Consider the following 11,780-nt stretch of genomic DNA (forward strand, 5'->3'; position numbering starts at 1 on the left):
GGATCCATTTTCAGCCGTTATAAAATATCTAAGTTAGATGTCTAATTTTTTTTATGTGAAGGACTGCTGTGTCAGAATAAAATATCTCTATAATTTATCTGTCTGTATCTTGTCATAAGATCAATGATACTAAATCGCTTGGGATGAACGATATCATCTATTACTCTAATTATCCACTCTATTACAACGTTACTATCAAAGACCGATTAATAATTTCTTTGAACAAAAAGAAAATTTGAAAAATAAACCATAGATAAAAATCAATACAATCGTGCTTTCAATCTCTCTTTTGTCTTAACCTTTTTCATTTACAACTGTCATGTGAAACTTGTTGTTCAAACAGCTAGTCTTGTATTAGGAAACAAGAATCCATATCCATTCTCAGCTTGTCTGGAAGAACGGCATAAATATGCTCATGTTGTAAGAATCTGGAGTAATGAGATACCCGGAGAAAGGCTGATAAAACTTCTCAGATATCAGGTCATTAACCAACCCATTTAGCCCATCTGAACAAGGGTCTGACATTTGCTGGCAAAGCATATGGTTCAAGAGAAGCCGAATCGAAGTCTAGTGTACCTCTGTCTGACCATATGTATACCCCTCTTTCCTGCTTGCTACCAGGAACTGTGTTGTCGAGTATGAATGCCACGATGAGTGCGACCACCATGTTAAGAGATAAAAGAGCATTCAGAGCAAAATTGAACTGCAAAAATTAGGAACCAAGTTAGAGATGAAACTGAAGCATAAAATGGAATTTCCCATGCTCCAATTTTATCTAATTGCCACTTGGAAAACTCCCACTCAAGCAGTTTAAGAAAATGACGATCCCATGCCAACCAATCTACTTGAATACAAGTAAATGGATGAACTGGAAGCTTGTTTGATACCAACTCTGAAAAGAAAATAATGGCGACTATAAGGTAATTAGAAAGAATATTGAAGAATTAGACACCCAAGTTTTGTGCTTGAAGGAAGAGGAAATATACTTACATTTCTACGCAGAATGTTATCAAATGCCATACATTTTAGTCAATTAAATATAGGTACACAGGTATGTAGCAAAGGAAGTGGGTAGGATTTAAAAATCCAATCACTTCTGATAGAATTTGGGAAAAAAAATGGCGTCTTTTGGAAAAAAGCAACATAGTTATTAAGATTGATATGATTCCAAACAAACAATTGGCTAAGACCATTGAATCGTTATCCAAATTCAATAACTTTTCTGTATTTTAAAGTAAGTGTTGTCACTAAAATGTCTCTGTTCAGATTAAGTAACCTAACAAATTGAAATAACTTGTATCACAATGAGGTGTGAATTGGTGCTCAGAATCACTAGTTCAATAATAGTGCTCTGTGTATAGACAATCAAAGGGATTGCAAACTTACCCCCTCGCTGCTTGTATGGACTGGTCCACTTGATGCTGCTCCGTAAGGCAAAAGATAGCTTGGCAAAATGAGAATTGAATTTGGTTCATAGTGTTGAAAATATGCAGGGACTGATAGAGAGATAAATAAGGTGAATCCAACAATGATTATATTCCTTGAACTTCTTGTTTGAGTATATTGCAAAGTAGAAAGGCCAAGTGCAACTATTAAAGCCCATGTAAAGCATAGAACAGAAGCAACCAAAGCAAGCGGAATAGAAGCTAGGAGAGCACCAACTTTTCCTGTCAAAGAGAGGGAGAAATAAAATCAGAATATTGGCAAGAAATACAAGCATGATTCTAGTCCGCTTGTCGATTTAATGTCAATGTCCAGGAATAATTATCAGTGATATAGCCTCACATAGAGTTTATTGAAGGGACAAGAATCATATAGCCACAACAAATGATTAGGACAAATACACTTATTAAACTTTTAGTTATTAGCATGGAACGGAAACTAAAATACTTGCATTTGACCATCGTTTGATTTATTTTTTTTTCAACAGAAAGCTTCCTTACCTACAAATGAGAACAGAATTAATGGTACTGCTCCAAGTTCCAGTGCCTTTTGGGAAGCCATTTTAGTTGCATCAAGAGTGTGTATATTCTCAGTCAGTGTCACTGATCCAGTTCCAGTTCCCCATAGTCCGGCTAGTATACTTGCCAACCCTTCCATGCCTATTCCCCTGCTGACAATTCCAGGAGTTGGAGGCTTTAAGTTCACTAATAATGATGTGGCATGGTATGAGCCAATCTGGATGAAATATAGAATAAGCAAAAATTTAAGTTGCACACTGGTTATAGGAATATGTCAGAAAGCAACAGGAAATATTTTTGCAGCTTCAGTCTCTGTTGCATACAACCTTTTGTAAAGAACAAATTGTTCATGTTTGGATAGTCAACAAATTTGAACCTTCTAGACAAGTTTTTCTAACGTAATTAACAGGAAAACCACTTACTGAGTTAACTGATGCAACAAGTGATATAATGACCATGATAAATGATGTCTTGAAATGAAAGGTGGGAGAGCCCCACTGGAATGGATAAGGAACCCTGACCCAAGCAGCTGTTTTCCAGGCATTAGAAACATCAGTTCGACAATGCTTCATTATAGTCACATGTCTTCTACATCCATCTGTTAAAATGTTAGAACTTGGCACATTTGAATTGCAACCCTTGTAGTTGTAAACCCCTCCTGCTGTCAGAAAGAATGCATATGCCCATACAATGGCAACACTAAATGGAACCTAGACAAAGAATCCAAGCTTTTGTATCAGGTGGTGTCAAGGCGTATTCAAGGAAATGAAAATAAAAGAGTAGCAAAAAAGGTGATACCGCATAAATTAAGAATAAACGGTTCCCAAACAAAGATAATCGTCTGAGGTACTGCATACATGAGGAAGACAACAATTCATGATCATTCTACATAAATATCTATTGGAATCATAAAAGAATGTCAAAAGGATGCTTAATCCTTACAAGGGGCAAGCTAATGATCCAATTACCAAAAAGTGCTTCATAATTCTTACCAGTGTAAAAATAAGAATCAATAAAATCAAAGGAATGCTAATCTCCACACAATTTCCAGCTTGAGGAAATGCATAGCTGAAATATGCCAATCCTACTGCAGCCACTGTTGGAGCAACTACTACTGGATTTATTAACCTGCAGAATGATAGGGAAACAGCAGCTCAGATAAGTCAAGCAGGAGAGGATACTTGACAAGGAATTATACAAGACATTGTCGATATTCACTAAGGAGAAGAGCAGAATATGTCTCAGTCTCTCAGTGTGAAAGAAATTGGAGGACATTTGATCGCATTCATACAAGAAACAAATTGACATCTGAAAAATTAGAGAAGTTGGTATTCCAGTATTACAACAAGGCTAAGAGGGAGGCATGCTAAAAGAAGAGAGATATACTAGAAGAAAAGGAGCCGAAGAAGATCAACTAATTGATTAAGATGCAATTTTCATCATAAAGATCCTCAAGTGCCTTGGATTAGAGAAATAAAAGATGGACTATTAGATAATAAAGACAATCCTTGGCTAGATAAAATATTAGAAGAAAGTGGAGAAGGTGAAGTTGGTAAATGTGGAGGAAGAACTAATTCTGATTCTAGAGAAAACTCATGATATTGATAAACCCAATCAGTCTCATTGACCATCTCTGGGTGACTGGTTCGGCCCCACGGAAGTTTTTCACCAGCCACAGGGTAAATTTGGAAGCGCGTGCGATGGCCAACCTAGAAGCCCAACATCTTTTGGCTGCGTGTCCCATTTGGAGAAAAATAATCATGTATTTATTTATTTAGTAGTTAATTAGATTCATGCAAGTAATATATAATTAACCAATGATTAATTTACTAAAGGGCAACCTAGTACGAAGTTCCCGCCAATACAGGGTGTCGAGGAAGGGTCTATTGAACCTTACTTTACTTTGCAAGAGGTTGTTTCTGAGACTCAAACTCATGACCTCTAGATAGTGTTTTAAATCGTGTAGCGTTGATTGATAACGTTTTTGTCTTGTCATTGTGTAGTGTAAATAGCGAAGCGCATAGCGCAAGCTTTTCGTGCCCGTCAATGTTTAAATTTAAAAATAAAATAAAATATACTTATATAAGTAAAATAAAAATAACATAACCTAAAATTAATCATAATAATTCATTACATGTCAAAATATCACATAACAACAATTTAAAAAGTCTTATAATTAAAATGAACATAACCTAAAAATAATCAGTATCATCCAATTCTATATCACTATCATCATCAGTAGTGTCTATGGTTGGAAAATTTCCATTATCAAAAGTTGTTGGAATTACTACACCATAATTTTCAGCATCAAGATGATTATCTTCCACATCAACAAGACTCAACCTTGATTGTTTGTCTTTGCTTCCACCTATTATATAAGAGATACGACATTTAAAAATCAATTATAGGTGAAGTAGATATAAGTAAATAATTTGCATAAGCTTAGTGCTTACTTGAATTTTCAACAACTCTTTTTTTTGAATTCATAGGAGGAACTTCAACTATATCCTCAACATCTTCAACTCTTTTATCTGAGTCGAAAAGACTTTCAAAGGTAGCCGACGGCACACTCACAATAGGATCACTTTCAAATAATTCATCATCTTCAAGCTATTTAGTAGTTACGAGGAGGACTGGACCTTCTTTCTCATTATCCATTCATCATCCGAATTAATTTCATCAACTACAATGAGATCAATCTTGTCTCTCCTCCTAATGCTTCTCTCCCTAAGCTTAAAGTTATATTTCACAAACACCAACGTATTCAACTTTGCATGTTCAAGCCTATTTCTCTTTTTTGTATGAATCTAATATTACAAAGAAGAAAACATACATAAAAAATTAAACAATGATATGAAAATTATAAAACAATTAAAATTCAAGTAGAGTTAGAAACTTAGAATACTCACCGATTCAAAAGTGCTCCAATTTCTTTCACATCCCGAAGCACTACAAGTAAGACCAAGCACTCGAATTGCAAATGTAGTAAGCTCAGGTGTCTTACTTCCAAAATGTTCCCACCACGAGACTAATAAGTAATAACATAAAAGAAATTACAAGAATGTATATAATTTTAAAATACGAATGCTAGTATAATTTTACAAGAACAGTTACAAGAAGAAAATTTTACCTGGAGTTCGCAACATTCTTGTTCATTTTGCTATTGGAGTTTCAAATTCTCCTTCAGCTTTGTTATACAAGTCCAATTGGATGTCCGCTTTAAGACGATAATCAGAAGACAACATCCTATCCATGCAAGTATACAATCCATCTCTAACTTCATCGCATTCAGAAAATCTTTCTTTATAACGCAATTGTGGGTTCAAATAATACTCGGCCGCGTGTAGAGGATGATGAAGTTGTGGAGTCCATCGTGAATCAATTTTTTCTCAAATGGACCTGTATTTTCTGTCAACTCTCCCACAATTAGATTTTATTGTTTCTTTTGCCTTATCCATAAGTTCATAAATATATCTCATAGCCGATCTCTCCTTCGAATCGACTTCCCTTAACACACTTACAAGAGGAACAACACTCTTAACACAAAATGCAACATGTGACCAAAAGTTGGGATCATTAACAACAATTCTCTTCACGACCTTCCCCTGAGTTATTTGAGATAGTGGTGAACTAACCCAATCTTCGGAAGCAAACATTTGTTCGAGTGGTCTTTTAACCTTATACATACTCTGAAGAGTGAGAAATGAAGTAGCAAAACGAGTAACAGCGGGACGGAGAATTTCTTTACCTTTTGTATACTTTCTCATCAAAGAAAGTATAGTCCCATGACCATAAAAGAATTTCACAACCATTTTAGCATGCTCAATTGTGTCAAAAAAAATCTTCAACTTTACAATATCCTTCAACATTAGATCAATGCAATGTGCCGCACAAGGTGCCCACCAAATTTTGTGTCTAGTCTCAATTTTTTCCCCCGCCTTAATGCAATTCGAAGCATTATCCGTGACAATTTGAATCACATTTTCCTCTCCCACCTCATAAACAACATCATCAAGATATTTAAAGATCAATTCCCCATTTTTAATAGAAGTTGATGTATCAATAGATTTCAAAAAGAAAGTGTCGGCGAGACTATTTACCAAAAAATTGATCAAACTTCTATTCTTTCCATCCGTCCAACCATCGGACATAATAATGCATCCATATTTTTTCCATGCTTTTTTATGCTCCTCATATATTAGGTTGATGCCATCAACCTCATCTTTAAGTATCCAAGTACTTAACTCATGCATTGAAGGAGGCTTGAACCCTCTTCCATATTTCGCAATACCCTCAACCATAGGCAACCAATAAGGATCATTCACAACATTAAACGAAAGTGCGACAGAGTAAATAAAACGACCAACTCTACGCTTCATATCAACCAGCAAATCTTTTTTGTATGCCGAATTTAGGATTGTTTGTCTAGGTTCGGAACTAACAAACAAATGAAGAGTACCTTTACCTTTTGATTCACCACTACCAAAACATCCAATTGAATTTTCCCCTGCACTTCCAACTTTTGATGATTGCATACTCATACTCTAGGGACCCTCACCAATCGCTCGTAACAATTCGGTTTGTTTGCTTTTAGATGCTCTAATTTTGTCAAGTGATTCTCTAATTTCTTTCTTAATATCATCCGGAACACTAACACAAGGTGAAACCCCTTTAAGAGTTTGAGCTAAATGTTCCTTCAAGTGAGTAATCCCTCCATTCGATATATGATGATAAAATTTACACCGAATAGATTTTCCCCCCTCATTTTGATAACAATACTTCCGATCAATATCTTTTTTATCTTTTTTTGACAAATTTATAGGCACTGCAAATTCTAACTAGACAATCAAAATCCTAAAAAAACAAAAGAAAAAAAAATCAGAACAAATAATTAATTAATTAGAAACAAATCAGCAAAAAAATGAGAATCAATCCAGGGCATTTGGTGATCATTGGATCGATCCAAGGAATCTGGATTGATCCTATGATCAATCGAGATCCTTTCTGTTCGAATAGAAAGGATCTAGATCGATCTAGTGATCGATCCAGGGTCTGGATCGATCCAGTGATCAATCCAAATCCTTTTTGTTCGAACAGAAAGGATCTGGATCGATCGATTCGATCCAGTGATCGATCCAGATGCCCTGGATCGATCGAGTGATCGATCTAGGTCCTTTCTGTTCGAACAGAAAGAATCTCAATCGATCACTCGATCGATCCAAATGCTCGACTTATGGAAATCGCGAAATCGCTTTTGCTCCTTCGAGAAATAAAAAACGAAAAGAAAAAACTAAACGAAGAAAACGAAAGGAAGGAGAAAGTTGACCTCCAAATCTCCAATCGCTATCCCTCGCCACCGCTCACAGTTTACCGCTCGCCACTTGCCACTCGCCGCTAGCCAATTGCCCGTCACTAGTCACCTGTCACCTATCGCCTCTGCCCTACCTTCTCGACGGTCACGATTCCACTCGTCTTTGCCTCCTCGCCTTTGCCCTAGCTATTTTGTAAGCAATTATAGCGTCCACTATGGGCCGCTAAGTTACGATAGTGCACGCTATGTGCGCTATCAACGCTTTTGTCCCGAATAGCGTCGGTTATTCGGGGCAATCGCTAATCAGTGAACGCTTTGCAGCGTTCGCTGATCGTAGCGCACGATAGCGCGCTATTCGTCGCTATTGAAAACCCTGCCTCTAGATCACACTACAACAACATTACCCATTAATAATGGTACCATTGCACCAATGATTAATTTAATACATAAATTTAATTATTACTAATGATTCAAAGATTTAAATTTGATTATTAATACTTGATTATTAATTAATTAATACTTAAAATAATATTAAATTTAAATAATTAACATTAATTAATTAATTTGAATAACTAAAGCTAGTTTAAATTTAACTAATGTAGTTAAACTAAATTAAATAATTTTATTAATTTTTTAAATTGATTTTAATTAATTTTACTAAAATTAAATTGATTTTAATTAATTATACTAAAATTAAATTAAACTGTAGATTTATAGTTAATAAATTGAAATTAAGAATTTGATTTAATTGGTTAACTCGTTCTATTAATTAATAAAATTAAATTTAGATTTTAAATTAATAAATTAAATGTAATTCTGATTTAAAAGTATTTACCAGATCAACCAGTAATGGGCGACACAACCCTAATACTAAAAGAAACACACGAAATAGAAATTTAGCAGTGGAGCAGTCTTTAAAATACCTTAGAAGAAGTGACATGAGGCCACTATATCCCAAAACAGCTTGGAAAACTGAACCAACAACTACAGCCCCTTGCAATTCTCTCATTATATGCTTAAACTTCTGCATTTAATCAAAGAGATTTCAATGATAATCAAACGATAGAACAGAGAAAATGCAATATTAGACATGTAAACTAACTTCCAGAATTCAGCCAAAAATTTGACCTACTTTTTCTTATTGAGGGCAACATTTAACTTCTGCATTGATTGAACCAAGTAATCAGCCAAATACCAAATTAAACAACATGATTTGAATCAGATTAAATGAAAACCAATTAAATCAAGACCACAATCTATTTGTATGATAAAATTCAGGATTCATAGTGCTAATCTAGATAGGAAATCTAACTAGAACAGTGGAAGATGTAAGGAAGCAGGAACTCACATTTTCATTAAGATTTCTGTACTCCTCTGAATTAATGATTACTAAACCAGGAGCCAGATACACAAAGGAGCTGCCCTGGACCAGTGGAAGCCTACTACCAAAATAAGAATGCATTATTGTTGTAACGCCAGAAACTAATAGCATTGTAGAAATGACAGCAGCTGTCTCCTCCTGCCAGTGTAAATTATCAATTCTAACACTACATCTGTTAGGTTTGTTGTAAAATGTGGAAAACACTGAAAAAATTGTCTTACATCAGTACCGCCCATGGCTGGTACCATGATCAAAGGGGTGAATACAAGAGAACCAGCCAAGGATAAGTAATGTTGTATTCCATAAAGCATCAGGAGCACTGTAAACAGATCCATATAATGGTTAGTTGTGCGCAAGCTGAAATATGTATATTACAACAGAGGATCCAGTCACATACCCAATAAATGTTAAATGTTACCAAGAAAATGACAAACAAGATAATAAGTCATTCTTGACTAACCCAGACAATCAGCAATCAATTTAAAACAATCAAATGGTAAGTTCAACAGCTTGTAAATTTTAAGAAGAGTTTGTGCATTCCATCTATTCTTTACAAAACAAAACATAGAAACTAAAGATATAGGATCTTCATCACTAGTAAATGAGAAATGTTCACGAGAAAAACATCTGGTTAACTAAGTAGAAACAGGTTTCTTTGCTCTAGCAATCATCTTTATACATGTGATTCAAGCAAATTCTAAAAAAACAATTTATTCATTCCTCATATATGAATGCAATTATTTCATGTTTGACATGTCAAAAACTCAAATGCTATGCATCTAGATTTCTTTACAGTAGCTGTTGAGATATTGATAACCATTTGAAGCTCCATGAAGAGGTCAAGAAAAGCAACTTCTTTGGTGGAGTTCTCATTTACAAGAATTAGGTGGAAGTAACAAGGGGCTTCCACTGGGGAATATAATCATGCCGTTCAAGAGGCAAACCCAGAATCTAATGAATATAAGTTTTTGAAGGGATTTCATTTTGGACTATGATAGGACTCATATTGGGAGGGGTTTGGCTGAGGTTTTTTCAGCAAAAAAGGTGAAGTGTTCTGTCGACTTTTGAGTTTCCAATAACCCAAGTTCTTTTCTAAGCATCGATAGCAACAAATTACCCTTTGGATTGAAAATTTATACGCATCCATTATTTTTTATGCAGTTAATCATATTAAGACAAATAGACCCGAAGATTTATCCTGTCTTTTGATTGCACATAATTTTCTTTTGTTTTTTTGCATTACCAAGTGGGTTTCCAATGTAAATCATCTCGTCAGTGTTAGAAAATCAATTTCCCCTTGTAAACATACACACAGAAACTGACAATGTGGGACTAAGTAATCTCAACATCCACACTCTTCCAATCATAGCAATCTTATAAAGGCAAAGACAACCACACACACTGTTAACACTCAGGGCAGTCAAATGTGCCTGGATACCATGTTAGCACTAACTTAAATAGGCATGGGTACATAACATCAGCAATGCACGAAGTCAAATTCAGGATTATTAATTCTTGATATGATAATTAGATCAACATGACGATCTTGTAGACCATTGGTGTGTAATTCTTTGATTTTGCATATGATACCTATGTAATTGAGATCATCCAGGCAGGTAACTAAATTATGATTGTTTTCCCTAGTTGCAATATGGAAAATAGGAAGTTCCCAGTTCTGTATCTTCAGATTTCTGGGAATTCAACTAAGACTAGAGCTATTGTAGTGTCAGTTGAGAAAATTGACTTACTAATGCCAGGGTTGTCGGTAACAGTAGATCGAAAATCTGACGGCTGCTTGTATCCTGATGGATCCTCAGGCTCCTGCTCGTCCGAAGAAAAGTCGATCTCTACTCCCCTTTCATCTTTTCGTGCTTCCGCCTTTGGATCTTCGTCGGCATTTACAGAAAACACTGGCGCAGCGCCGTTATCGTGTCCATTACGCACCGGCTCATCACTCTTAACTCTCAAAAGAAGCTCATTCCCAACCTCCCTTCTCTCATTCTTAATCCCGACTCCCAACGGCTCGACCGTAACTTTCCTCTTTTCCTTCTCAACCTTCGCCGGCGCGGGGCCGATCTCGACCCCCCTGTCCTCCGCTCCGATCCTCCCCCGGCCCATCGCTGGCTCGATCTCGGCCTTTCTGGGAAACGCATCCCCGCGTCGTCGAATGCCATTCTCCAAATCCAACCTCCCGGGAACCTGCGGCTCGTCGGCGGTGTCCCGGTCGCTGATGACGCTGGAGGTCTCCCCAGAAAGATTTGGATCGAAGCCGGTGCGCCTGGCCCAGGACTTGAGCTCCCGGGGGTTGTGGTCCGTCCTGGGGACGAAAGGCTCGATCCGGTGCGGCCAAGGGCCGGGCTTCTGCAGCCTCTCCAGAGGAGCTTTCGAGCTCGATCCAGACGCGTCCATGGCTCCCGACTGCAACCGGACAAGGAAGCTAAGGGAATGAGATAGGGGAATGGATGCGAAGCGAGAAGTAGAAGGTAAGCAAAAACAGATGAGAGGTCGCTTTCGGTGAGTGGGGAGAGCAGTGAGGAGAGAGGTCAATTCATGGGGTTCTTTTTTCGACGTGCAGTTGGTGGTGAAGTAACCGAACGCAAAGCCGGTGGAGAGGAAGCTTGTGATTGGCTGCTTTGGCCAAGTAACGGATAAGTCTACTGAGGATCCATCTATATCCGCACAGCAAAGTATAACCTGGTCGACCATGTCCACTAGTGCATTTCTGAACCGTGACTTGAAGGAGATGCATAAGGTGAAGATTCTGGATTCATTGATCGCGTCGTGCCTTTTTAATTCGTTTAAAAAGTGACTGCTGTGGTCCTTGTGGATATTTGGGGGCTGTTATCGGAAAGTTAGAAGAGAGATGTGTCTAAGTTATAGAGTATTCGCTTATAAGTTTGATGTAACATGATAAAATTTTGTTTATATTTATTTAATATATATATATATAATTAAATAAATAAATTTTAAAAATTTGTTAAATTAAATAAATAAATTTGAATATATATATATATATATATATAGTTTATTAACATTTATGATTAATATTCTTGAATAATATTTATGAATAATATTTATAAATTATATTTATTAATTAAAAAATTCTGATAAATATGTTAACTAAATA

The 11,780-nt window shown here is 36.3% G+C and overlaps 1 protein-coding gene across 2 annotated transcripts; it reads right to left on the reverse strand.

The window, feature by feature from the left end:
• Positions 1-217: 217 nt before the first annotated feature.
• On the reverse strand, positions 218-11,182 carry LOC121989097 (nucleobase-ascorbate transporter 11-like). 2 transcript variants are annotated; one of them, XM_042542930.1, is made up of 10 exons: positions 10,402-11,178; positions 8,875-8,972; positions 8,621-8,791; positions 8,196-8,296; positions 2,954-3,089; positions 2,760-2,810; positions 2,384-2,671; positions 1,944-2,178; positions 1,387-1,667; positions 218-703 (listed from the first exon to the last, which is right to left on the reverse strand). In XM_042542930.1, exons 1-10 carry the CDS (start codon positions 11,060-11,062, stop codon positions 485-487), a joined length of 2,241 nt encoding a protein of 746 aa, XP_042398864.1. In that variant the 5' UTR covers positions 11,063-11,178; the 3' UTR covers positions 218-484. The 2 variants fall into 2 exon arrangements, with proteins under 2 accessions (XP_042398864.1, XP_042398866.1); XM_042542932.1 differs by lacking the exon at positions 218-703 and adding an exon at positions 712-892 and having other exon boundaries at positions 10,402-11,182.
• Positions 11,183-11,780: the final 598 nt, after the last annotated feature.

This window comes from Zingiber officinale, chromosome 6B (assembly GCF_018446385.1).
Source record: "Zingiber officinale cultivar Zhangliang chromosome 6B, Zo_v1.1, whole genome shotgun sequence".
Taxonomy (NCBI): Eukaryota; Viridiplantae; Streptophyta; class Magnoliopsida; order Zingiberales; family Zingiberaceae; genus Zingiber; species Zingiber officinale.